The sequence below is a fragment of the Sylvia atricapilla genome, chromosome 8 (assembly GCF_009819655.1).
Source record: "Sylvia atricapilla isolate bSylAtr1 chromosome 8, bSylAtr1.pri, whole genome shotgun sequence".
Lineage (NCBI taxonomy): Eukaryota > Metazoa > Chordata > Aves > Passeriformes > Sylviidae > Sylvia > Sylvia atricapilla.
The window spans coordinates 2891592-2919235 of NC_089147.1; the positions used below are offsets into that span (position 1 = coordinate 2891592).

General features: G+C 47.3%; 1 protein-coding gene and 1 long non-coding RNA gene across 2 annotated transcripts in view; both read left to right on the forward strand.

The window, feature by feature from the left end:
* The window catches only part of C8H10orf90 (chromosome 8 C10orf90 homolog), a 30818-nt gene extending 29813 nt beyond the window's left edge, over nt 1–1005 (forward strand). Inside the window, exon 9 of the mRNA XM_066324420.1 lies at nt 41–1005. Within this exon, the coding sequence (XP_066180517.1) occupies nt 41–79 (39 nt within the window). The 3' untranslated portion in view covers nt 80–1005. The remainder of the gene's footprint in view (nt 1–40) is intronic.
* The window catches only part of LOC136363954 (uncharacterized), a 465017-nt gene extending 442501 nt beyond the window's left edge, over nt 1–22516 (forward strand). The window contains exon 2 of the long non-coding RNA XR_010744092.1: nt 22431–22516. This is a non-coding gene — a long non-coding RNA (uncharacterized lncRNA). The remainder of the gene's footprint in view (nt 1–22430) is intronic.
* Nucleotides 22517–27644: the final 5128 nt, after the last annotated feature.

Below are 27644 nucleotides of genomic sequence, written 5' to 3' on the forward strand. Positions count from 1 at the left end.
TTGCTTTTCTTTTATTTTTTTTTATTTTTTTTTTTCCTAGCAATTACTGGACCAGCTCCTTCACAGAAACACGGAGTGACAAAGGAGTGTCCTGCCCATCATCCTAATTGGATCTTGAATGCCTTTGACTGCTAGATAAGCCATAAAATTAACTCTTATCTCAATTACCTGGAGGTATTTTTCTTATCTTTGGCTCTTTGTATAAAGAAAAGATCATTTATATTTCAATTGAAATTTTAAGGCAACGTTCAAGTAATCAAAAACAGCCTAAAAGGGACCACAGCTGTTCCAGAGCATCACCTTTTGGTCATTTTACCCACAGGAAATAATTTTAAGAATTTTTAATGCAAATACTGAATTACAGGGGTATTATTTATCTTAATTTTTTTTTAAAAAAAAGTACACTTCTCTGTAGCAATAGCCCGGTGTTTATAAGATGTGGAAAACTTATTTCTCTGAAGTATTTTATTAATTGATTTCCTGTGAGTTAAACCCTTGAAGAAAACTATTATTTGTTATGTTTAGGAACCAGTTGAAACAGCATTACCACATCATCAGAGCCACAGCAGTTTCACATTAATACTTAACATTCCAAAAGGGACCAATATTTCAGCTTTCTGAGGAACTCCATTCCTGTTCATAGAGTGAAACTACCTAGCAAGCTCTCCCATTAAAAAAAAAATTAAATATTTGTTTGTAACACTTTTTCCACGTTTATTTTCCCATTGTCACACACGTTTTACTCCACTGCTGTGAGCACAAAGCCTTTCTAGAAATGGCAGATGAAGGAGTGGTGCCAAGAAGGATGTTTGCATCAAAACTTGCAGAACTCAAACCAGCTGTCATGTTTCCTTCTAAAAAAAAAAAAACAAAAAACACTTCAATCTTTATTTGTACATGTTGGAAGTAAAAACAAGCGGCTCACAAAGCAACGGAGTTTATTTATGGAATAAAACACGAGGATAATATTGATCCGAGCGCTGCGTTTTTATTTGGTGCCGTTAAATATGACACCATTATTGAGACTGCCCGAGGAGTCGTGCCTTTGTACCCACAAATCCCACGTGGAAAGAAACCACTGCCCCTAAAAATCACAGCAAGTGTTAAAATTTTGCTGCACGGAGTTGGGCTTTGAAGGAGGCTGGAATTTGCCCTTTGATAGTTGTGCTTTGTTTTCCTAATCCAGCCTGAGATGGAAGGTCAGGAGTTTTTGGAAGAGGGATGTTTGTGAGCCACTGGGATAACCTCCAGCTGGGTGACCTGTGCTGGACACAGGGACCTGGGGATATTCTGCGCTCTGTTTCTGTTGGATTGTTTTGCCTTTTTGTGTTGCAGCTTCCCAGTTAACATGGGAATAATGATGGTAATTCTGTGCTTGCAGAGAAGACAGAGATCTCTTGAACAAATATATTGCATTCCAGAAAGATATCCCCAAAAACTCATCAATGGTTCAATCCCTCAGGAGAGGATGTGGAAGGTAAGGCAGTGAGGAAGGACCTGCCAGCACTTTTCCCTGAAAAACATCTTTTTTAACCAAGGAGGTCATTCTGTACTGGAAATCAAACCCAAGATGACTCCAAGCAGAGCTCAGAAAAGGGACACCAAGAAGGATTCTCTTTCAGCTTTCATCCAGCTCTAGCTCACTAGGACCAGAGATATTTCCTATAGAATCAGTGCCCAGATTCTCTTTTCTTTCAGTAGAAACCCAACATTTCTCCCCCTTGAGTCCTCACTCCCTGATTTTTTGACTTCAGGGAAATGCAGCTTTGGTTCATCAAGTCTGGACCTTCAGGTGCATTATTTCCTGCACATCTGTGAAAGAGAGGAACATTACTGACATTTCACCCTGCTTTAGTGTGTCCCCTTAGGCCTGCCTGGAGTCTCACCCTAAAGCCACAGCAAGATACTTTGGAACGGAGAGAAAACATTTGGAGTTTGGTATCCCTGGAGGACACAGCAAAATAATCATTTCCCAGGTCAGGGATGTTCCCTGGGCTTGGACTGACACCAGAAGGGAGCCCAAAAATTCTTCCCACTTCTTCTCTGGCAGAGAGGAAGAGACAGGCTCTTCCTCTCTGGGAATGAGAGTGTTTTCCATGGAAAGCAGGCATTTATCCTGCAGGATACCCAGGAATTCAAGGGAGATGGACTCATCTGGCAGCCACGGTGTGTCCCTACTCCGTGCCCATATGCAAATATATGTAAATAAATATGTGTATTTGACATGCTTCCCACTCTCTGGCTGGGAATATCAAGGAGAGGAGCTGATCCTCCGCAGAAATCGTGGCACTCAGGTGATCCTTGTGAGGAAATGAAAGATGTGAGCCTTTCCTGGGATGAGCAGCACAGGCTTCAGGTGGGATTTTACCCTCAAAAAAATCATGGATGCCCTGACCAGGGACTGACACCTCCACTGACCTGGTTTCCTCTCCCTCCTTGAGGACAGTGTACAACATTCACCTGCTGCATCCTCTGCTCCCCTGCCTCAGGAGCAGCTCCTCTGGCTCACAGCATGAAGCCAAGTGAAAAAAAAAATCCTCTGGGTTTGTAAAAGGGTTATTTCCAAATGTTCTTATTTTCTCTACACGTGATTTTTAAAACCTGCAGGACCAATCTGTGGCAGTCTGAGGTGGAATTTCTTTTGTACAAATAAGCTAGTGAGGAAAATGCACGATGCAGATCACTGTCTGGGAATGTTTTACATGGTACAAAACCTGTGCTTCAGAAAACCAAAAAAAAATTATCTCTGTTGCAAACCTAATTTCTCTTTCAGGGCTTGAGAAAAAGAGTTATCTGGTAATGTATCCAGCAAACAATTCTGACATTCATTTCAGCTCTACAATCCAATCATTGTGATGGAAAATGGACTGTGCAGGAAATTGTCACTTGAGGGAAACAGGAGCCTCCCAGGAATAGCCCTGGACAAACAGGCATCAGCTTAAGGAAGTCCAGAGCTATGGAAAAAGTGGTGGGATCTCCCTTTGGACTTGCAGGCTCTTCAAAGAGCCCATTTGCCAGCAGATAACAGGAAAATTGGAGGTTACCCCCGCCTTGTCAAGCTGGAGTTTTCCTTCTTGTGGGAGAAATCTGCAGATTGAGTGGAAGGTCTCTGGGTGTTGGTGCCGTGCCTTTGGGAGGGACACGTCAGGATTTGTAACAGTGCTGGTTTGGGGGAGACTGGGGATGGTTTGGGGGAGACTGGGGATGGTTTGGGGGCACTCAGGCACAGAGATTGCGTGGACCTGTCAGCACCTTGCCTTGGCATTGTCCTCCACAAACACAAAAGCTCCTCACAGGGCAGGAATCCTGCAGGAATGGAAGCGAAGCCCACCCGGTGTTGGAGGTGGGCACGATGGTGGTGTTAGTTTGCTCGTTGTCATCATTCATCTCACCTGACAGAAAAAACCTCTCCAAGGGTTGGAAATCACCGTGACCTGAAGGACTGAGGGTTCCAGTGCTCTGGGGATTTATTCAAACCCAAATATTTCCCTCTGTGTGTGTGTGTGTGCATGCAAGTCACCAGTTACATCTTGGAGTTGACTCAGCTGCTCAGGTAGATGAGGAGAAAGTCTGGGTAAGACTTTTGAGGGGTTTTATTGTTGGATATCTGGGGCTGGTCACATTGGTGTAATGTTTTCTGGGAGAGAGCTGATTTATAAACAAAACAACACACAAAAAAAAGCAGGGCTAAAGCTCCTGGCAGCCCTCTCCAGAGGAAACCATTCGCTGACACAGCCCTTGCAGTGAGAGCTCCATGCTGGGAACACAGCTTGCCCCATCTGCAGGGGGGTTTGCCCCTTTGACTGCAGGGACAGAAGTGCCTGTGTGCTTGGAGGGCTGGCTGATTATCTCCCCCGGGGCACTGAGTGGCCGCTTGTCCCATCAGGATGCTGGGGTGTCCCACGGGGTCACATTTCTCCAGGCACTGTGACTTCAGCCTGTGTAGCTCCTTGCTGGTCTGGGATGTGACTGGATCCTATGGGATCCCCCTGTCCTGGCCACAGGTCAGCACCAGGAAATGGGGGTTGGAGAAATCCCAACCCCAGCTGGGCCATCTGCAGCCCCTTGAACAAAAGGGGCATTTATTTCAGCCGAAATGCAAATTTACCTGAGCACAAAACCGGATCAGAATGAAAGAAGCTGCAGAAAACCCATCACATTTACTACTGGTAGAGGAGATCAGTACATAGATGGAAATATTTACTAAGATTTGGGTTAAATACACGTCTATTTATACCAAAATCACAAAAACCCTTGCCCAAGATCCTTACCAGAGAGAGGAGCCTGTGCTGCTCAGTGTAGTGCCCATGGGGAATGAGGTGCCAGCGTTGGGCTCTGGAAGGGGAATTTGTCTCCCAAGCTGGAGATATTTGGGGAGGTCATGGTTTTATCTCTTGCAATTTCAGTTTAGCTGTGAGAAAACTGCTGGAATGAGCTTGTCATGTATATTAGGAAGGAATTGTTCCCTGGCAGGGTGGGCAGGGCTGGCACAGGGTGCCCAGAGCACCCTGGATCCCTGCCCCTGGATCCCTGGAAGTGCCCAAGGCCAGGCTGGAGCAGCCTGGGACAGTGGGAGGTGTCACCATAGCAGGAGTGGCCCTGGATTCGATTTAAGGTCTCTCCCAACCCAAACCATTCCACGGTTCTGTCCTAAACCTCATTTTTATGTTGAGGATATAAACCATCCACTCTTTTTTTAGGTGAGGAATTTTACTTTTCTGAGTTCTCCTTGGCTCCATACCAAAGCTGTGGGAGGTAGAATTACTTAATGCTCAATTTAGATGACCCACAGAATAAGATAATGAGGTGTATCATCTCCCTACCAGCTGCAGAGTGATTAAAAAGTAAAAATAAAGTTAAAAAAAAAAAAGGAGAAGAAACTGCACTAATTTTCTCATAGTACACAGAGTTATATAAAATTATATAAAACAGGGAAAGTGCAACAAACTGCTTGAGGGTGGTGTTGCATAGATAGGAATATGTAAAAGAGCTCTTAATTGCAGAAATTTGGTGGGTATTTAAAAAAAAATTGTCACAGGATGTATTTTTAGACTTGGTGTTTCAAACACTTTTATTTTGTGCAGTATCTTACCATGACTAGACTCCAGCTAATATATAATTACAGGGGACACACACCTATCACAGAGAGGCTGCTCCGCGGTTCTGGAGGTATTTCAAGTCTGCAACTGGCTTAAAATTGGTATAAAATAGCAAAAACCTTTTAAAAAACCACTCCATCTTCAACTTCTTGCTTGGGCCATCTGCTATTTCACCATCTAATGGGCAGCTGGGCTTGAATGAGGAGACATCCATTTCATTTCCATGTTTCTGTGGTTTTTCCAGAACTTCTTGTGCTTTAAAGTGAGCACTTTGTATCCATGATGTGGGGAAAATTAATAAAACTCCTGACCAAAGGGTGGTCAGGGGAATAGTGTCCAGTCTGAATGCGGGCTAATTTTCTGATTGCCTGATAATGGTGTCTGGAAGGAAAGTCCCTCAGCAGTCATTTAATTTATTGTGATATATAACTGTGGCCAGGGAGTCAAACAAAAACCATCTTGAGGACAGAAGTCTGGTTTTGTAACTGGGTTGTCCTCTGAAATTGTGTCGCTGCGGAAGGAGGCAGGGAAATGTGCTGGAGACAGATTTTGCCAGGATTTGGGGGAGAAATGATGAGAGAAGAGCAATGCTCTGGGTAAATCCCAGGCTGGCTGCACATGCAGCTGCCTTTGAACAATCCCAGAGCTATGGGGTGGGATGGAAGAGACTTTAACTCATCCAGTGCCACCCCATCCATGGGCAGGGACACCTCCCACTGTCCCAGGCTGCTCCAAACCTCATCCAACCTGGCCTTGGACATTCCAGGGATCCAGGGGCAGCCACAGCTGCTCTGGGAATTCCATCCCAGCCCCTCCCCACCCTCCCAGGGAACAATTCCTGCCCAATATCCCATCTAATCTTGCCCTTTGGCAGTAAGAAGCCATACCCTGTGTCCTGTCCCTCCATTTCTTGTCTCAAGTCCCTCTCCAGCCCTCCAAGGTTTTAAGTTCTCCCTGGATCCTCCTCTTCTCCAGGTAGATCTCTCCCAGGCAGAGCAGAGGGGCTCCATTCCCTGTTCCTGGAATTATTTGGGTTGGAAAAGCCCTTTAAAACCATCCAGTCTCTGAGCCCAGCAGTGCCGAGGCCACCACTAACCATGTCCCCAAGTGTCACCTCCTGTTCTCCAGAGCCCCCCATGGCTGCCCTGCAGGAATGGCAGGGACAGACTGTGCTGCAGATTTCCAGTTTTTGGGATAACCCCAAGCCTGGATATGACACCCACAGGAGCTGTCAGTGAGTGATGCTCCTCCAAGGGACACCGACCCCCACCGAGAGCAGCCAAACCTGCACTGGACTTGGGAGCACATCCCGAATTTGGGGCTTTGTCATTAGGTGAAAATTCGACTTTGAGGGCTCATTGGCCTAAATGGAATGATGTAATGGTCCAAGTTAAACTTGGTGCGAAAGATGGATAATTATGGGCTGCCTGCTCTATCTAACACCATTAGCTGCTGCTCCAAAACCAACATTCGACTCCTATTTGCTTGGCTTTTGAGAGGTTTTGCTGTGTTTGGGGCTCCAAGTTGTGCAACACAACCTAAAAGAAAATGCCTGCAATAAAGAAGCTCTGTTTCATTCTTCCCTTCATAAATAACAGGAGATTAAGACCTAATTGATTTCATTCTCCTGTGATGGATACCACAGTAATTTTTAATGATTTCTCTCAAGTTTCCCATTAGGAATATTTATTTTTCTTTAAAAATGCCCCCAAATATGCCGTCTTCCTAATTTACTGCCCCAGCTTTTATGATGATGGATGTTGCATTGTTCTGTGGCTTGCAGAGGGCTAGACAGGAATATTAAAAATATACGACTTCATGATTTTTAGTCTGAGTTGAATGCTGTCCTCTTGTGAGACATGTAAAAATTTGTGGCTTTTCTTCTTTCCTTTGTTTTCAGAGAGACAGTGAAATTTGAGGCAACAGATCAAAGCACTTATTCTCATAATGTCTAGTCTGGAGTAAAAAAAAATACAACCTCAAACTCCCCCACATATTTAATGGGTTATTTGTGGGATTTAAAGGGATTTTAGCACAGGACACCTTCCTGACATATTGTCAGGAATGTCCTGTTTGATACAAGGATCTTGCTGGAAAATCTTCACTTCTCAATACTGAAATTTGTGGGAAAGCCTAAAACGATGTTTCTTCCCCCATGGAGGTTTAGGGCTGTGCAGACATCCCAGAGATTGTTTGTTTGCTTATTTGTTTGGGTTTTACGAAGGTATTTGCTCGTGTGGTACTAAAACAGAGGAATGTTCAGCTCATGGGGTTTTTCCCTCTTCCAGAGGAAGGCTGGAAGAGGAAAATGTTGATGGGTAATTGGTAAAGCTGGGGACCAGGGAATTGCAGAAAATCCCAAGTTGGAAGGGACCCACAGAGATGATCCAATGCAGCTCCTGTCCCTGCACAGACACCCCAAAATCCCACCCTGGGCATCCCTGGGTATCCAAACTCTCCTGGAGCTCTGGCAGCCTCAGTGCTCATTCCCTGGGGAGCCTGGGCAGTGCCAGCACCCTCTGGGGAAGAACCTTTCCCTAAAATCCAACCCAAACCTGCCCTGGCACAGCTCCAGCCATTCCCTGTGTCCTGTCCCTGCCACAGATTGGAGCTGCAGACCCCCATGAGGTCTCCCCTCAGTCTCCTCCAGCTGAGCAAACCCAGTGACCTCACATTGTCCCCTTTTGGCCCCTCCAAACCCTTCCCCACCTCCGCGACTGTCCTTGGCACACTCCCATAGATTTCCACCCTGAGCCCCACATCCCTGGGGCCTTGGGGCTGTAGGGCCAGGCTTTGGGGGTGCAGGGGTGCCCCAGGGTGGGGAGGCTGCTGGTGCTGTCTGGGCTGATGGGGAGCTCAGGGTTTGCCTGGCTGAGGGTTTGTGCTGCAGGAAAAGGTCCTGTGAGGTTTGGGGGATTTGTGTTTTAACTGCTGAAGAATGTCAGGGTTGCTGTTGTTGCCGTTGAGGTCCTGGATCCTTGCAGGGGTGGATTTCTTTGTTTGCTCTTCCCTGAGCTCCTCTTGGCTTTTTCACCCCTGGCCCTGTGACAGCAAGGGGCTCTGTGCAGCCTCCCCATAAAGAGCTACACGGAGCTTAATCAGCATTAAAGCAGAGCTGACTCCCCTGCCTTGCTCGAGAAAAGGAGCTGCTTTCCAAAATTATATTGTCCATGGAGCAGCAGGACAAACTGGGCAGGGAAAACAGCAGAGGAGGAGTGTGACGAGCCCGTGGCACTCAGCATCAGCCCTGCTGTCCCTCCAGGTACAAACGGTGCTGGCAGGGAGTGCCCTCCAGCACAGCTGAGTGGAAGGGGTTTGCTCTCTCTCTGATGGTGTTTTATCCCTGAGACACACTGAAAATCCTGCATCTCGTTTATTAAATACATAAAGAAATTCAGGATGGTTTTGCTTAGGCTTGAATTTAATGTTACAGTGGTTTATCACTCCGACAAGGTGGGAGTTGGTTTAGTTTTTTTCTGTATTTTTTCTTTTTCAAAGTTTTATTCCTTGTTATATCCTGTTGATTTGCCATAGCAGTTCAAGGCTCTCTACAAAGGACCGTGTTCCTCCAAACAGCTCCACAAAATCCCAGCTTCCTAAGTGTGTCCTTTTTATTTCTGCAGCAAGGGAGAAACTTGAGCAAATCCTTTGAGTTCTCAAAGTCAGAAAATCCCAGAATGGTTTGGGTTGGAAGGAACCTGGACACCTTCCACTATCCCAGGTTTGCTCCAAGCCCTGTCCAGCCTGGCCATGGACACTTCCAGGGATGGGACAGCCACAGGAGGAGCCTGTCCCTGTCCCTGAGCTCTGCTGGATCCCAGCTGGGCACTGGGAGCCCTTTATTTTGGATGAACAGACAGATCAAGGCCTCGTGGCCACTGGAGGAGGCTGCTCTGGCTGTTCCCAGCTGCCTTGGCCAATTCGGAGTTTTGAGACAGAAATTCCAGATGAATCCAATAATATGAGACCAGGCAGGGAAAATCCTAACCAAAGGAGAGGAAGGCAGGGATGAATTCATGGGTGACAGAGCAGTGAGGGGGCTGATGCTGAGTTGCATTTCCTGGGTGTCCCAGCGTGGTGCAGACTCACTGTGCTGCTCACAGGGCAGGCACAGAGGCTGGAAACCTGCCCTTGGAGACTGGGAAATCCACAGAATCCATCTCTCGAGCAGGATTTACAGCCAGGGTTTGATTTCAGAGCCCTGGTGGGTGCTATTCCATGTCTGAAGGCTGGGACAGAGGTCTGCAGAGCAGAGCAGAGCTCTGTGGCTAAAGGTCAGCCTGAATTATGCTCTATCTATGCCTGTTAATTATAGAGGACTGTAATCTGCCACTGCAGTCACAATTCAGCAGGATCTGGATTGTGCAGAGAGTTAATGAAGTGAGGGAGGACTGGAGACATGGAGTCTCTGCAGCTGGAGGGGGGACACACAGATTTCAAAGGGAAAAGCTTTTTTGTTTTGTTTTGTTTACTCTGAGAAGGAAAATCTTGAGCCTGGAGGCCCCAAAACTGTAGATCCCTGTAGCTAAGCCCAGACAAGTCCTCATGCATTTTGGCACATAGGGGAATAAAAAAAAATTTTTTTTGGATAATACTCAGTGCTGTGATTACAGTAAGGTTTCCTGGATATCCAAGAGGGGATCACAGCTGATCTGGGAAGATGTGAGAGCAGTGTTACAGAGGTGCTTTCTGCTCAGCAGAAGCTCTTATCTTGAAACTGTTCAGCTCTCTGAAGTGGCTTAACCTCTCTTCATTTAACTCTGTAACACAAAGGATGCAAATCCTGCTCTGCCAGAGAAGGGCAGCAGACAGCTTTCCTTTTCCTTTTTTTTTTTTTCTTTTCTTCCTTTTCCTTTCTCTTTTCTCATACTCCACACCCCACAGCATACCATAACCCATCTGACAATTAACATTAATTAATTTACATTGCCTTGGAGCAAACGTTACCAAAGCATCGCAGTATCATAATCTGAAGGATTTATTTACACTTTATTGTCACTGCACTCCTTATTTTCTTCCCTGTCGTCCCCACCAGTCACTAATTCCTTCTCAAAACTCCTTTAACCAAGGGGGAACGAATGGAAATTCATGTTTGCTTCAGTGCATCCTCCTCCTTTGCTGATGTCTGTGTGTTCAGCTTGTTCCCAGGTTAAGTTATTCCGCACTGCTCCCTTCCTGATTGCCCTGCTCTGGGCTGACCTTTCCAGTGCCACGCCAACTGAAGCTCCTCATGAATGGGGAATTTGATAGACAGAGGCCCAGTGTTGTCACACGGTCAAATATTCATCGTTTGGAATGGCGAGTGCCCTTTACATCAAATTATTTCCCCACCTAAATGCGAACTGAGGGTTGAGCTACCTCGCTGTGACCTGCAGCAGGGACACGGTGACGAGAAGGGTCCTGGCCGTGGTTCTGCCTCTGGAATGACAACAAGCAGCGATTAATGCAGGGCACATTCCTGCAGGCATCTCCAGTTCTCACACCCTCAGCGTTTCCAAAGCGCTCCCGGGGGGAGTTCAGTTCCGAGGCGCCCCGATAGGATCTGGGAGATCCTGGTCACTTCATTCCTTGGATGTTCCTGCGGCCACAGGTGACCCGGAACCCCAGGGTGAGCTGTTCCTGCACACACCTCCGAGCACAGCGGTGCTCCAGCAGCAGGATTTGTTCTCCCCAGCTTTCAGTGAATTCCTGGCTCGCTTTTCCTGCAGGGGCTCAAACCAGGAGCAAACCGAGCACCCAGCATGTGCCAGCCTCTGTCTGTAGGGACAGAGAAAAAAGGGTGCTGTGTTCGGTTCCCCTTGCCAAAGGAGGTAAAAATTAGGAATAAAAAGAGGGTTTAGCTGCTCTTACACTGTTGCTGCTGCAGGAGAGCTCTGAACTAGCACAGGGTGGAGGGAATGCTTGGGAAGGAAAAGCTTCTTGGAACTGAGGTGAAGAAAGATGAAATACATACAAGTGAGCAAGATCAGGAGGGAAGTGTGAAGTGGGGAGGGAGGAGGAGCATAAAAAAGGCAAAAGGTAAAAGCAACTCCAAAAATAGTGAGACACCTCCACAACCCCTCCTTCCATTCCTCTTCCCCTGAGAGTGCTGAAGAACAAAGCTGGGATGGATGGATGGATGGAGGGATGGATGGAGGGATGGATGATGGATGGATGGATGGATGGATGGATGGATGGAGGGATGGATGGAGGGATGGATGGAGGGATGGATGATGGATGGAGGGATGGATGGAGGGATGGATGATGGATGGATGGATGGAGGGATGGATGGAGGGATGGATGATGGATGGATGGATGGATGGAGGGATGGATGATGGATGGATGGATGGATGGATGGATGGATGGATGGATGGAGGGATGGATGGAGGGATGGATGATGGATGGAGGGATGGATGGAGGGATGGATGATGGATGGATGGATGGAGGGATGGATGGAGGGATGGATGATGGATGGATGGAGGGATGGATGGATGGATGGATGACGGATGGATGGATGGATGGAGGGATGGATGGATGATGGATGGAGGGATGGATGGATGATGGATGGATGGAGGGATGGATGATGGATGGATGATGGATGGAGGGATGGATGGATGGATGGATGGATGGATGGATGGATGGATGGAGGGATGGATGGATGGATGGATGGATGGATGGATGGATGGATGGATGGATGATGGATGGATGGAGGGATGGATGGATGAATGGATAGAGGGATGATGGATGGATGGATGGATGGATGGATGATGGATGGATGGATGGATAGAGGGATGATGGATGGATGGATGGAGGGATGGATGGAGGGATGGATGGAGGGAGGGATGATGGAGGGATGGATGGATGGATGGATGGATGGAGGGATGGATGGAGGGATGGATGGAGGGAGGGATGATGGAGGGATGGATGGATGGATGGATTCCCTGGCCCAAGGGAATAACCTGGAGAATCAGGGCCGTGTCCCCCTTTGAAGCAGCCACACAACCTGGATGCAATTTCCTGCAGGGAAACTTGACTTTGTTCTTCTGAAGCGGATAAACCAAGTCTTGTAAAACTGATTGTGGGAAATGCTTTGACAAGAGGAATGAAAAGGCCAGGCCTGGCCTCTCCCTGCACATCCCAGTGAAGCAGGAACACTTCCCATTACCTGCCCTGTGCCTGGAGGGTTTTTTTCCCCAAGAGAATTTTGAAACTGAGGCAAAAATTGTGCTGTTGTTCTCCAGCAGCCGCTGCAATTCAGTAGCATTCCTACATGGATGTTGGTAATAAAATATTTGGGGCTCTTTCGTGATAAATTATTGATTTATCAACTTTAAGCCCATAAAATTAGAATGGTAAAAGGCAACAATTCCTTTTGAGGAGGAGGAGGAGGAACTCTGATAATATCTACTTCTTTTATGTTAATGAATGACCAATATACAACTGGCTCCACATTCTCTGCTAGCAAATATTGTTACTCAGATAAAAGTACTACCACTGTAAAGAAAAGCCTCGTGGGATTACCAAAACCATATTTAGAACTCTCTAATTCCCTTTAACTGATTTTTTTTTTTTTTCATTTTAATGGGAAAAATACCTTCAAAGACTAAAGATCTCTCCATGGCTTTCATGGTGGCCTTCCACAAAGGAGTCTTCAGTTTGAATTTTAATGTTTTTAACCAATGTTCTGTGTGGAGCACATATGTCCTTAATGAGAGAGTTGATGCAGTTCATTAGTTCATATTTGAGGGATGAAACGCTGCTGAGTGTAGCTGTTAAATTGTAATTGATAATGGCTGAGTAGGGAAAATTTAGCATTTGGCTGTTTAAAGTTACACACGGGCTAATCCCTGACTGCTCCCAAGGAGAGGGAATACACACCATGAGGAAAATGTGGGGTGTGAGTGCAGACAAAATTCAAATTTCAGAGCAACTGGAGGTGAGTCCACAGGTTTAATTTGGGCAGAGGGGTAAGAGATGAAAGGTGATGTTAAAATGTGAAACAGAAGAGTTGATGAAAGCTCTTCCTGCACTTTCCTCATGATTCCAGCCCTTTTCCAGGTGTATTTGTGCTGGGGTGACCTGGCATTACCACAGTTAGCCCTGGATGGCTCAGTGATGCTGCCAGGATGGGAACCACCGAGGTTGTACCCCTGGAATTTCTGGCTCATTTATCCCCCCAGCTGGTGAAAAGTTTAGTCTGGATCACAGGGAATAATCAGCATCCTCTGCTCCAGAACAGCCCCAAACCTGTGCTCCCAAAACCCATTTTTCAGTGGGATTTCATGGCTCTTCTGCCTGCTGGCCCACAGACACATCTCAGAACACTTGTGCCAAGTGTTTCATGCACAAGGAACACAGAGCCAAGCTACACAATTCAGTATCATATCCAAACTGTGAGATTTGGGATGAATCTTAGTAAATTAAAGCTAAAAACTGCACAGTAAAATCTGTGAGGATCTTCAGGATTAGATTCTTTTTTTAGATTCTTTTTTTTCCCTGCTGCTCCACAGCAACATGTGGGCATTACATGTGTTTCGGTGGTACATTAAGGAGTAGATAATCTGTATTTGGTTATTCTCCCAGACAGTTGGTAATAATAATTTGAATGAGGGAGATTTTAAAAAATGCATCTGACAACGCTGTGTGTGTGATTTGCCGTTTGTTTTCTTTTTTTTTTTTTTTTCTTTCTTCCCTTCTTTCAAAACCCCCCACCATATAAAATAAGAAACAACACCAGAAACAGCTCTGAAATATTTATGAAACCAATAAATAACCCCTGAGCTCTAACCTACACAAATGACTTTCCAGAGGCGGTAGGCAGCCTTGTGTGTGGAGTAAAAAAAGAATGAAAAAAGGGAAAACTCCGGGAGCAGGGATGGGAGGGGGACTCCGGAGCCCCCCGGGGGTTGGGACCGCAGGGCTCGGATATTCCAGAGGCGCAGGGTTAACTTTGCTCCTTGCCAAAACAACAATAAAATACGAACTAGCCGACGCAAACCTAGTTCAATAAGGAGAAGAGGAAAAAAATAAAAAGAGAAAAAAAAAAAAAAAAAAAAAAGGATCTCCGTTTTATTTATTTTTTTTTTTTAATTTTTTTTTTCTTTCCCTGAAGCCGCCGAGCGCAGCTCATCAGCAGCTGAGGCAGGAGCAAGGAGGGGTTTTGGAGTTAACTGCATGCAGGAAATCTCTCACATCCTGAGTCCCAGCTCGCTCCTCTCGGTAACTGTATATTATGGGGCTGCTCTCCAGCCCCAGCTGATGAAAGTTTGTCTCCCTCAGTCCGGGCTGCGATGTCAAAGCGCCTCCAGGCAGCGCAGCCGCGCTCCCTCCGTGCGCTGCTGCCGCCGCTGCTGCTGCTGCTGGCCCCGGCCCTGCTGCCGGCGGCACGGCCCCGCGGTAAGTCCCGCAGCCCCCGGGCTGTCCTCGCAAGGGATCCGAGCCCCGCTCTGTGTTTTAGCCGGATGAGGAGCGAGGGAGGTGGGTTTTTGGAGCGCCGCTCGCTGCGCTGTGCTGCGGCCGCGGGGCGGGAGGTGCCGGGCGCACGGAGCTGTGCGGCTCCTGTTCCTCTGAGCGGGGGTTTCCCGGGAAAGCTGCGCTCTGTGGCCTCCTGGCAGTCCTAAACCCGGCCGGGTCTTGTCCCCTGGCACCCCTAAACCCGGCCTCGTCCCATCCCCCGGTACCCCCAAACCCGCCGGGTCCTTTCCCCCCAGCACCCCTAAACCCGCCGGGTCCCATCCCCCGGCACCTCCAAATCTGCTGGTTCCTTCTCTGCACCCCCAAACCCGGCCGGGTCCTATCCCCAGTATCCCCAAATCTTTTGGTTCCTTCTCTGCACCCCTATCCCCCGGCACCCCTAAACCCGCCGGGTCCCATCCCCAGTACCCCCAAATCTGCTGGTTCCTTTTCTACGCCCCCATCCCCCGGCACCCCCAAACCCGCTGGTCCCTTCTCTGCACCCCCGACCCTGATCCCGGGGTCCCATTTTTGTGTCTATTCCGGGGTGCTCTGCAGGGTCCCGGGGAGAGAGAAGAGAGGGTTTGGAAATTCTCCTCCCACGCATCCCCTCCAAAGAAACCCCCCAAGCCTCGGAGCTGAATTCAAGGCTTTGGGAATCTTGTCAGAGTTCGGGCTGTTTCCAGCTGGGGAAAAACTGCGCGGAAAAGCCAAATAGTGATGGTATAAAAAGCGTCCTGGCTGGGGAAAAGTTTTCTCGCCGCTGTGTTCATTCACAGTGAGCTCCGGGCGGGGACTGAGCTCTGGAGCGCTGTGCTCTGTCCGTGTTACGGATGGGGAACAGCCTGGGAAGGGATTGTCTTTTCCTACAGCGAGTCTGGGGTTGATTCCGGAATCCTCAGAGCGCCCAGGTTTTCTCCTCTTCGTTAAGCAGCAGCTGACAGTGCATATTTTAGGAGAAAAAGTCGAGATTCTCCTCTGTGAATACGTTTAACAGCACCGAGGAGTGACGGTGTCCCTGTGTGTTGCTACAAACTCGTGTGTTTGGTCTTTTTTTTGGTCTTTTCTCCCCCCTCATTGTAACTTGAAGCTTTGTAAATATTTGCTTATCTCCAAATTTATTGACAGCGACTTTCACCGGGGCTTTGGCTCTGAACTCGCTAAGAGAAAAGATGGGGAGATACTTTAGCACATGGAAATCCCAGAGGGGGAAAGGACAAGGTGTCGCCTTTGATCAGGCACCTGGAGTTTATTTTAGTGGATTAACAGGAGTTGGAGCCTTGCCTTTGTGAGGGGTCTTGATTTCTCATTGCCAGCACTTGTATTTGCACCAAATCACTGCGTTTGGGGTGAAGGCTGCAGAAGTTCCCTGGCAGATGAAGAGAAATAGGTGTCCTGTGGCTGTTCCCTTTTCCTGAGGCCAGGCAGGATTAATTTGGGTGGGGGTTTGGGTCCCTTTTCCCGGGGCCAGGCAGGATTATTTTGGGTGGGGGGTTGTGTCCCTTTTCCCGGGGCCAGGCAGGATTATTTTGGGTGGGGGTTTGGGTCCCTTTTCCTGGGGCCAGGCAGGATTATTTTGGGTGAGGATTTGGGTCCTTTTCCTGGGGCCAGGCAGGATTATTTTGGGTGGGGGTTTAGGTCCCTTTTCCCGGGGCCAGGCAGGATTATTTTGGGTGGGGGTTTAGGTCCCTTTTCCCGGGGCCAGGCAGGATTATTTTGGGTGGGGGTTTGGGTCCCTTTTCCTGGGGCCAGGCAGGATTATTTTGGGTGGGGGTTTGGGACCCTGCTCTGAATGTGGGAGCCACTGTGGCTGGCCAGCCCCTCCATAGTTTGGAAGTTCACTTGCAGCTGGGAAAATCAGAGGCAAAATGCTTCCAAGTGTTTGTCCCTACAATGCTGAGAGGGCAAACTGTGGGTGACTTGGCTCTAGCGCACAGATGAGTGAGCAGAATGGGAAGAGGGGGTGGAAATCTGGTTTCTCGTGGCTCAGAACTCCCTCAGAGCCAAGCTGGAGCTCTGAGGTTACGCTCATACCGATGGTTTGAGCTCTGTGTAAAGTTTGTGTCAGCTGTTCATCCTCTCCGGTGTCTTTTTGGGGCTTTAGATGTCACCATTTGGGCAGCTGTGGTGGCTGCTGGCCCTTGGATTTGCCCTCCTGTATCTCCCTGCTCCTCTTCTTCCCCTAATGTGTGTAACTTGCTCTTTTCCACCCAGAATATTCAGCGAGCACCCTCTGCCTTAATTCCACCTTTTCCTGTGGAAGCAGAGCCCAGCTTCAGCCCTGCCAGAGCTTGTGCTGCTTTCTTGGTCCAGGAGGTGCTGAAAGTTCCAGCGGCGCCTTTCCACGCTCCCAGTGACAACAAGAGCTCTTGGCTGGGCTGGCACGGGTCTCACTGGGCATTCTGGGCATCCTAAAGCTGCCAGGACATCCGAATTTTTTACATAAACTCCTGCTTAGTGATTAAGACAAGTTGGAGTTACAATAAGCCTTGAGAAGCGGGTTTGAAATGTGGCAATAACGTGTGTCTGCCTGAGTGACAGGCCTGGTGTTAAACAGAAATTGTCAGCTTGTGGCCTAGACGACTTAAAAGTCGCCTTGTGGCTTGCTTTGAGTAGGTTTTCTTTCCATTTTTTTCTGTGGTTTTACAATTGCCTTTTTAGTTTTCAGTCTTGTGCTGGGTTTCTGCGTAAGGGAACTCATGGACAAAAAGGAGAACTCAACCAGGCCAAATGAACTTCGTTGTCCTCATGGAGTGGGATGTAAAGTAGGATAAAATCTGATCTTACAGGCTCAATCAAACACCTTAAAATCTACACCTGGGAAAACAGCAGCAACAGCAAAAAAACAAACCAAAAAAAAGACTCTTAGAATGACAGAATGGTTTGGGTTGGAAGGGACCTTAAAAACCAACACCTTCCACTATCCCAGGTGGCTCCAAGCCCTGTCCAGCCTGACCTTGGACACTGGCAGGGATGGAAGAGCCACAGCTTCTCTGAGCATGAAAAAACGCAAATCCTAAAGCTGCAACCCAAAATTCTTTACCTTCAGTTAAAATCACTTTTTGTCCGGATTTTAAGTTGCTGCTGATTGCAGCTTTCTTCGGTCTAATGGAAATAAATAGCAGGAGAAGAAATCTTGCCTTGTCTTGTGCTCTAAACCAGATTCCTCCATCACCCTCTGTGTTTTAGAGCTCATTTATAAATCCCGTCTTCTCTCAAACTGCATTTTGGCAGATACTTCTGATGTGTGTGTGTAATCACCTCCTTGTCTGATGATTATCCCTTTCAGGTTCCCTGCAGACAGCCTGGCATGAGCTGTCACTGCCCATGGGGCTCCAGACATCCCTGCCAAAATCCCCCAGCAGAGGAATTTTATTCCCACTCTTCAGTGTGCGCATCCTGAACTCCAGCTCGCTGGGGAGCTCACAGGTTCTTCCCTGGTGGTTCCTTGCTCGTCTCTTGCTCTCCTGGGGATTTTTGGGAAGGTCCTGATGCAGATACCAAAGAGCATCCTTGAGCTCCTGATTGTCAGGCTGTGTTTTGGGTGGGTTTGTGCCCTGCTGGGAGCCCCAGTGGTGTTTCTCTGATGGCAGCTGGGTGACAGTAACCAGAGCTGTGTTTTGGGTGGGTTTGTGCCCTGCTGGGAGCCCCAGTGGGGTTTCTCTGATGGCAGCTGGGTGACAGTAACCAGGACTGTGTTTTGGGTGGGTTTGTGCCCTGCTGGGAGCCCCAGTGGGGTTTCTCTGATGGCAGCTGGGTGACAGCAGACCAGAGCTGTGTTTTGGGTGGGTTTGTGCCCTGCTGGGAGCCCCAGTGGTGTTTCTCTGATGGCAGCTGGGTGACAGCAGACCAGAGCTGTGTTTTGGGTGGGTTTGTGCCCTGCTGGGAGCCCCAGTGGTGTTTCTCTGATGGCAGCTGGGTGACAGTAACCAGGGCTGTGTTTATCTCTTTGTCCCACTGAAGATCTCTCTCCATCTGTTGTTCCCACCAAGGCCCTCACTCACCGCCCACGATCATGAAATCCTGTTCTAAAAAGGCTCCACTCGTGTAAAGGCTTGTTTGGTCCTCCAGCAGCCCTCCCCAGACCTCACACACCCTCCTGCTGACACATTTATCCCTGATCTGAGGCTGCCAGGGCAAACTGGCCAAGGAGCCCAGCTGGGCTCTGTGTTATTTGGGTTCCTGAGTCTCCTTTTGGGCTGTGGCAGAGCGAAGGGTGAGCCCTGAGCTGCTCTGTCACTCACTGGCCTCTTGGGGTGGGTTTCTCTTCCCTTTTGCTGGGAGAGCTGCTCCAGTCCAGGAGCTGACAGACATTTTTAGGGTGTTTGGAACGCTGTCAGCCCCGGCCACACCAGCAGGCTCTCCCCAGCTCCGTCTCACACCATCCCATCCAGCTTAGGACGCCAGGCTGTTCACATTGCAGGCATTTATTATTATTATTATTTAATTTAATCCTTTTTTTCTGATGACTTTCCCTCCTCTGCAGCCTCTGATGTTTTACTGCACGTCGTCCTGGATCTCGCTCTCCCCGTTGCCTGCGCTTTGTACTTACATTTCAGACAGCTCCTCGAGTTTCTCCCTGGACAAAAGCACATCATCTGCACAGCTCTGGAGTTCTGCAGGCCTAAATCACACCTGCAGAGGCTCCTCTTAGGTCCTGCTGAGTCTCCAGAGCAGATCTGTGACAAAGAAAATTAAAACCCCAAAGTTTGAGGGTAGCAGTCGATTCTTCATAGCACGTTGCAGTCCAAGAGCTCAATCCCTTTTGTTTCTGGTTAACACAGAGCAAAGTGCTTCAGATGTATTAAATTTTTATCTTTTTGATGCCTCACTAACTAAGAGAAGGGATTGTTTCTTAGCACAGCCCTGCTCCAGCATGTTGACCCTTCACTTTTTAGGGTCCGTGCAGGATTTTGAGAGTAGGTTGATATCAAGTGACTTGAACTGCATCATCTAATCAGCAATTAATCTGTTTGATCCCTTCAGGATGTTCCACTGATTTTTTTTTTACACCCCATACAAATGAATTTGCTGCTTTCCATGACCTGGAGCTAGGATGAGAAAGAGTTTGGAGGCAGGAAATTGTCCTTTGACAAGGTCAACTTGCTAAAAGCAGCGATTAGAAGAACAAATTCTCTCTTGTCCCAAATCTTATGATGTAATAAGGCAAGAAGTGAAATGTGTCATGGCCTGTGAGCCGTGCTGGATAATGCACATCAAGGCAGAAAAAGCTGGATGCAGGATTTGGCACAAAAGTATCTTTAACTTGTTTCTTTTGAGGTATTTTTTAAGAGGAACTGTGTCAGCCCCTGGAAATTTAGTTTAATAGTATGTGTCATATGCATTAAGTGAAAAACCTTCTTCTGACAGTGGTGAAAGTTTGCTGTTTTCTTGCTTCTTTGAAATGTCTTTTAATCCTGAAAGCAGCTGAGAGACAAACCTCACGTGTGATTGCTTACCTCTGAAAAGAATATATTAAGATAACAAACTTCAGCAAATTCAATATTTATGGGATTGTTTTGGTATAGTTATGCAAAAAAAACCAAATTAAAATTACAAAATCTGGACTTTATCATTTAATGAGAGGATCATGTGGAGCTGAGCTGAGCATGGCCAGTGTTTTATCCAGCAGCACTGCCTGAATGCAGTGATGATCTGTGCTTGACATCCCTGGGTACTTCAACAATTAGAAGATGTGAGAAAAATAATTCAATCTGTATTATTTGAATTTATATTCCATTCCTTTTGTGCCACTCAGAGCGCTGTGATGATGGAGAGAGTTGGGGATAGATTCCCTCCGTCCCTCTGGAGAGCACAGGGATGGACACAGCAGCTCCTCACCCGTGTTCCTTTTTGAGCTGATGATCATTCAAGGATCTCCAGGTTAAAATCTCCTCTTGCATTTGGGTGTGTGTTTTGAAGCGTGAGGTGAGCATCCCAAAAGAATGAGGATTCATTCCTTCACCTCTTGCCTCCTCAGTAAGGCACAGACACACTTTGGGGTTAAACCAAGATGAAAACACGGGTCATTGTAGAAAAAAATCCCAGAATGGTTTGGGTTGGAAAGGACCTTAAATCCCATCCAGTGCCATGGGCAGGGACACCTCCCACTGTCCCAGGCTGCTCCAGCCCCAGTGTCCAACCTGGCCTTGGACATTCCAGGGATCCAAGGGCAGCCACAGCTGCTCTGGGAATTCCAGCCCAGCTCCTCCTCACCCTCACAGAGAGGAATTTCTTCCTGATATCCAATCTGATTCTCTCCTCTTTTAGTTGAAATCTTCACGCTTTAGGAAGAAGGAGTTATTTACTCTGCATGCTGTGTTTGCCTTGTTTCTATGCCTGACCCTCTTTTGGCATAAATTCCCTCTCCTCCATGGATCTGACTCCTTTGTACAGACTGGTGCTCATGTTCTGTGCTGGAATTTCAGATCCTTTTTGCAGCACCAGAGGATGCGTAGAGCAGATGAGCAGAGCTGTGGCATGGGGACATATCCTGCCTTGAAGAAACCATAAAAATAAATGTTCTTTACTCCTGTAGCTCATCTGCTGGAGGAATGTGTGAAAATCAGGAGTCCTGGAGCAGCCCAGAGCTTATGGTGACACTTTCTGCAAGGTCACACTCACGAACCTGGGCAGGACAGGTGGCTTCAAGAACATGAAATAACTCCAAATTGTCTTTTCACTCATGTTTTAAAAACCAGCAGAGAGGTTCAGTGGCAGCTTGTGCAGGAACTGGTGCAGTTCATTTTCCTCTCCCTGCTCTTGTGTGCTGTGAAGATTCAGGTATTCCCCACACAAAAAAACCCCAGGAACTCCTGATGGAAATCAACTCCTCAGCCCAGCAGCTCCTTTTCTAGGCTTGGGGAAGAGCTACAAATCACAATGCTCACCTAAATTAATCCTCCAGTTCACCTCAACTGTGTTTCCCAGAGAAATCTGAAGGTATGGTGGGTGTGCCTGTGAGGAGCACAGCTCCCACTCCCACTCAGAGGTGTTTTTCTCTGCTGCTTGTCCACAGCAAGGAACATCCCTCAATTCACCTGTGCTGGGCATCCCCTGTACTGGCTGAGACAGGTTTGGTAAATCACTGCAGAGAGGGATTGCACTGTACCTTTTGAAAAAGACCAAGATGAAATTGTGGTTTGCAGAGTAATTTGAACTTCACTCGGTGAAAGTAGCCTTTCGTGAGGCTTTGGAGGGGAGGAGCTGGAGAGGAGCACTGGACCTGGATTTTCACATAATTACGTGGACTCACTGCTGAAAAGTGAGGATATATTTAGTGCCTTGTTCTCTGCCCTTGGAGCTGTGTGGATTCCTTGTGCTTGTAAAGCACAGGTTATTATTCCTCTGCCTCAGTGAGGGGATTTTGGTAGGTGCTGCTGGTGCAAGGCTGAGTTCATCATCAAACCAAGGATCTGTGGGGACTCTTTGGGGAAGAAGCAGCAATTTAGGAACAAGCAGATGTGTCCCAGGAGCATCTGTGCTGGGTTGGGATGAGATCCTTCCCTCTGCTATCCTGGAGATACCTGTGGGAAAGGCACTGTACAACCCTTTTTGGATTTCCATCCTTTTTAGCCCTGTCCTGGCTGTTTTTTGGAGAGGGAATGGCTGGGCCAGTTGATAATGGTGTGGATCAGGGCTTGGAACAGAAGCAGCTGAAAACAGGATTTGCAGCAGGAGGACAGAAGTTCTCCTAAGCTGTTGTGCCATGGACTTTCCAAAGCTCCATTGGCTTGGAATCTTGCATTTCTGACTTGCCCTCTTGTGTGAACTCCAGGCCCTGAGCTCTTCCATGGCAGGAACCTCTCCATCCACCTCCATGACCCACTGTGCTGAAATGCCCTTTCCTTCAGAGCCTCACTGCTTTATTTCTCTGTATTTCAAAATGTTCTCTTCTAGGGAAAAAAAAAAAAAAAAAAAAAAAAAAAAAAAAAAAAAAAAAAAAAAAAAAAAAAAAAGGGGGGGGGGGAGAAAAAAAAAGACAACTCTGTCTTTGGACTGGTCGTGAATAGTAATTCTTGAGTCAAACATAACAGCATCCCAAATGAGGCTGGACAGCTGTTTCCCAAATATATCCCTGTATATATTCTGTACACATCATAAAGCTGGGTTTGGGCTATTTGAGACGTTCTGCAGGCTCCCTGCCCCCTCCTCCTGCAGTCAATGGCAAATGTTGTTCTCCCGACTCCACTTGTCACATTTTGTTCTGGAGAACAGGGAGGATATTGAGATAGATCCTGGCTCCTCTCCTTGCCTGCATTTCAATATGTATTTTGTATAATGAGGGCCCAAATCCTTCTGCCATTACTTAGGCTTTAATCACACTGTGCTCTCCCCAGATTGCTTTGATGGCATTTGCATCAGCAGGAGTTGCTCTCTGTGATGAGCAATATTTCATCTGCAGGCAGAGGAGACACATCTCGGGCACTGGAGGAGGAAGGATCTGCCTGGCCAGGGTTTGTTGCAGCACAGCATCTCCAGTGAGGCATCGTGCAGCATCCTGAATGCAGAAATAGATTTTTCAGGAATTAGAAGGAGCAAAGCTATTTTTACAGGGGTTTGTTTTTTTTTGTTGTTGTTGTTTGTTTGGGGTTTTGGTGTTGTTTTTTGGGGTTTTTTTGGGGTTTTGTTTCTGTTTTTGGGGGGTTTTTTTTGGTTGGTTGGTTTTTGGTTTGGCGATTTTTTGAGCGTTTTATGGTTTTTTCAGGGGGTTGGTTTTGGGTTTTTTGGTTGTTTTTGGTTTTTTTGGGGGGGGTTGTTTTGTTTGTTTTGTTTTTTGGGTTTGGTTTTGTTTCCTTTTTTTTTTTTTTTTTTTGAGCTGCCAAGTGCGATAGCTCCCTTTTAATTTTCTAGTAAATGGCTTTTTGGCATGTGCTATCTGCCGAGGAACGCCTGGTGCAGAGACATCATTTTGTACTTCAGCCATGACATTACTCTCGATGAGAACTGAAAAGTTATATAGATATTACACCAATATATAAACCATGTGTGTTAGGAAGACAAGTTCAGTTTTGAAATATTTGCCTTAGCTATGCTTTTCACTTTCAATCTGTGCCAAACATGTGCTTGAATGACTGATGGAGTCATATGGTTCCCCGAATAAAGCACTTTATTGTGCTCAGACTTGGAGCCTTCCAACAGTTGTATTACAGAAGCTTGAAGATTAAGATGATCCAACTGCTTAGGGGGTATGTCCCACAAGGAACACTTTAGTTTTTCTTTTCCTTGTCCCCCTCCTTCTCTGGTTTTTTTTTTCCTTATTCTCTGTGTCATCAGTTTGTTCAGCTGGTGGGGCAGTGACATTGGCCACAGAGAGTTTGGTGGAGGAGAGCAGAGAGTCACCTTCAAATTGCAGCTTTCCCTGCCGTGTCCACAATGAAATGCTGAACACATGACATATTCCAGGCAGTTCATGGGATTTCGTGGGGGAGGGCTGTTCCCTGTCGCTGATTATTTCATCAGCAGAATCAGATTGAGGAAAGGAGTGAAGTGTGCACGGGCAAGTGATGACAGGAGGTAGATCTGAGAATTATAAACCCCCAATATTGAAGGCCGTGTTTTTAATGCGGTTCAGTTAATGGGGATCAGGGAATCTCCATTCCTCATCCTGGTGATGCTGCAGGGCTTCATCTTTACAGACCCATCAAGCTGGAGGCAGGATCTTTTTTCCATTGCAAGCCAAAAGAACAGAAAATTAAATTCAGAAATGCATGGACTCCCTCAGGCTCATCAAAGACCTTTGCTGACTTCTCGTGTTTGAAAAATTTTTGTACACAGGTAGTTCTTTTGCAGCGTGAAAAAAAAAGGACAAAATTCCAGCTCAAGAAGATCCATGGAATTAGCTGCTTTCCAAGGGTTACTTGTGCTTAAACGCCTGAGGTCTTGGGTTTGGGAATTGGGGAGAAGGGAGAAAACAAGTAAAACTTTGTGTTTAGTTTTTCCCTTGGTTTTTTGTTGATTTATTTTCCAAGCAGGCCATGAAAGGACTAATTTTCCTGGGTTTTGTAGAAAGAGCCAATGTACGGCTTAGAGGAGCAGAGGCTAGCTGGGAAAATAATTCATGATTTGGAACTAATAAAAACTTTACTGCAAGAGACAAGAGTTTTACTTAGGCACAGTCAAATCTTGCCCAGGCTTTTGTGCTCGTAAATGAAGGAGGGCAGAGTCTGGTGCTTTTATGGAGCTGTGGAAGTGCTGGCAGCGGGATAATGGGAAGCACCTTGGCAGCGTGGGGATTTTTGTCCTTTCCTCTGAGAGGGTCTCTGTGTCCTCAGCTGCTGGTTGATGTAAAATTTAAGCTGTTGTTTCTTTGACCCCTGTGCAAGTCTCAGGGCTGGCTTTGTTTAACCATTACACACTGAAAATCAGGTATTGGTTTATTTTCTAGCATTTTTACATTTATTGGGACATAGAATCATTTTGTTTGTTTTTTTTTGTATTAGTGCTCAGGGAGGTTGTGGATTCCGATCCCTGGCAGTGTCCAAGGCCAGGTTGGAGCAGCCTGGCACAGTGGAAGTTTCCCTGTCCATGGCAGGGATGGAATGGGATGAGCTTTATATCCCCTTCCAACCCAAACCGTTGTGGGATTCTGTGATTTTATTCAGTACCAGTTTGTTTTTTCTGTCTCAGGCAGAACAGGCACCATTTTAGAAGGTGGTTTCAGCAACCTAGATGTTTCATTTGGGTAATGGTTTGGCTTCAGCTGGGAGATGGAGTGAAGTAGAGGACTGGAATCACACATGGCCAGGCCTTGGCCACATAGTTGGATAACTGAAACTTTTTTTTGGCATGATACAATCTGACCCTTAGTGTTGACAATTCCCACTTAAAGCAAGTTGTTTTTTCTTTTCTTTTTGTTTTCCTTGATGGACAAGAGCTGGATGTGATCCTCTGTGCAATTCAATGTTGGAATCCTATCTCACTTCATGTATAGGCACTTTATACTCCTGCCATCTATAAACATATCAGCACTGGCAAGATGAATACCAAGAGGCATAGAAAGCTAAGGGACAATCATGGGTCCTGTCACCTTTGGTTTTCTGGATTATGTAAAATAATTCTTTTAGTTCCCTTCTTGTAATTCAGTCTTTCCACTTCCCTGCTCTCCCTGGCAGCCTTTCCAGGCCACCAGCTCCAGGCTCAATTCATCTTTTGTGAGTGCAGGTGAGGAGAAATGCCCCCAGAATTCCAGATGTGCTTCTCTCACCAGCTCTCAGGACAGACTGGGATCTCTGCTGTTCCCTGGGAACCCCTCTTTTGGTGCAGCATTATCAGTGTTATCGCCAAAACCATGTGGGGTCCTTCTGGTGTCACCTGATTTGGTGAGAACAATGGTGTGAGCAGAAATCTTGATGATCCCTAAGGGTAAAACCCTCTTGGGTTTCAGCTCCTTGCTGCAGCCTGCGAGTTGCTGGGTTCTTTGTAACATTCCTGTCCTCTGTGCAGTCATGTCCCACCTCCGAGCAGTGGATTTCAGGAGGACTCTGGAGTTAAGGTTGCTGATAAAAATACAGACAGATCCTGATGTATTTTCTTACTGAACTGTGGTAAAAGCCTTCCCCTGCCTGGCTGTGGGTGCTGTGTTTGTGGGCAGATTTCCGTTCTTACCCCTTCCTAAAGTTCCTGAGCTCACCTCCGTCTTGAAGGAGAAGGCTTGGTCCTCCCCTCTCAGTGTGTGAGCTTGGGAATTTTGGATTAAAAAAATTCTGGTTTGAGTTTGGAGGTGACAGAAGAATCGTCCCAAGTGATGATAAAGCTCTTTGCCATCTGATGAGGCATCAGTGGAGGCTCCAGGAAAACCTCAGGAACTGGCCACAAACCCCGTTGCCAATGGGTGGGTGAGTGATTGCTGGATGCAGCCAGGTGTAAATCCCTTCCTCCACAGCCAGGGATGACCCATCCAGGTCATGGATCCCACAAACCGAGAACTAAGCTGAGGAAGCTGATGGAAACGAGGAGGGAAGTGGGTAAAGGATGTCCTTCCTGATTTGCAGGGCATCGCCTGTGGCACGGAGCGCTGCCCTTAGCTGATTTCAGTTTGAAGGAAGATTACTCTGTTCCATTTTTCTTTTCAGTCCTAAGATTATCCCGGTGCTTTGGGTGTTTTGTTGCAGAGAAAAATGAGGACAGGCTGTGACTCTACAGTTTTGAGCCAGTTTGTAGTAGGAAAGGTAATACAAGGATAATTTAATTTAATCTTTTTTTATTCCCTCCTTTCCATAATTTTCATAGCTCAGCAGTGAGTGCAGGGGGGGACACGAGGGGTGTTTGGGGACAGTGTGAGGAGACAGAGCTCCAGTCAGGGATGGAAATGGACATCCCACACAGCACTGGGATCTTGGCCGGGCTTTTGTGAGGCTCTGGGGCTGTTTGAGTCCTTGAGTACCTCGTGAGTGATGGAGTGCTGGAGCCTCTCTCCTGTGAGGACAGGCTGGGAGAGCTGGGGCTGTCCAGTTGGAGAAAAGAAGGTTCTGGGGAGACCTTCCAGGGCCTAAAGGGACTCCAGGAGAACTGGAGAGGGACTGGGGACAAGGGATGGAGGGACAGGACACAGATTGCTGCAGCTGGACCCATAAAGGTCCCATTCCCATTTTGGAATGGCTTTAAGCTAAAAGTGGGTAGATTTAAATGGGATTTTGGAGAAGAGATTATTCTCTGTGAGGATGGGGAGGAGCTGGGCTGGAATTCCCAGAGCAGCTGTGGCTGCCCCTGGATCCCTGGCAGTGCCCAAGGCCTGGCTGGACTTTGGGGTTGGAGCAACTGGGACAGTGGGAGGTGTCCCTGCCATGGCAGGGGTGGCACTGGGACGATTTGACAATCCCTTCCCACCCAAACCATTGTGGAATTCCCTGAACCATGTTATCCTGTGTGTCCCTGTCATTGTGTGGGACAAGAATGGGCCCATCCACAGCAGGAAGGAAGCCCAGCATCCCAGCTGACTTTTCTGTAAACCTGTGTGTAGGAGATGGATGTTGTTTATAAACCAGCCCAGGTCTGACTCCTGCCCTGCTCTGTGCTGGGGGGACACAGCCAGCACTGGCAGGAGGGCTGGGAGGTGCATTTAGTGGGATATATTCAATTTTCTTTGCACTTAATCCCATTTTATCCAGAGCT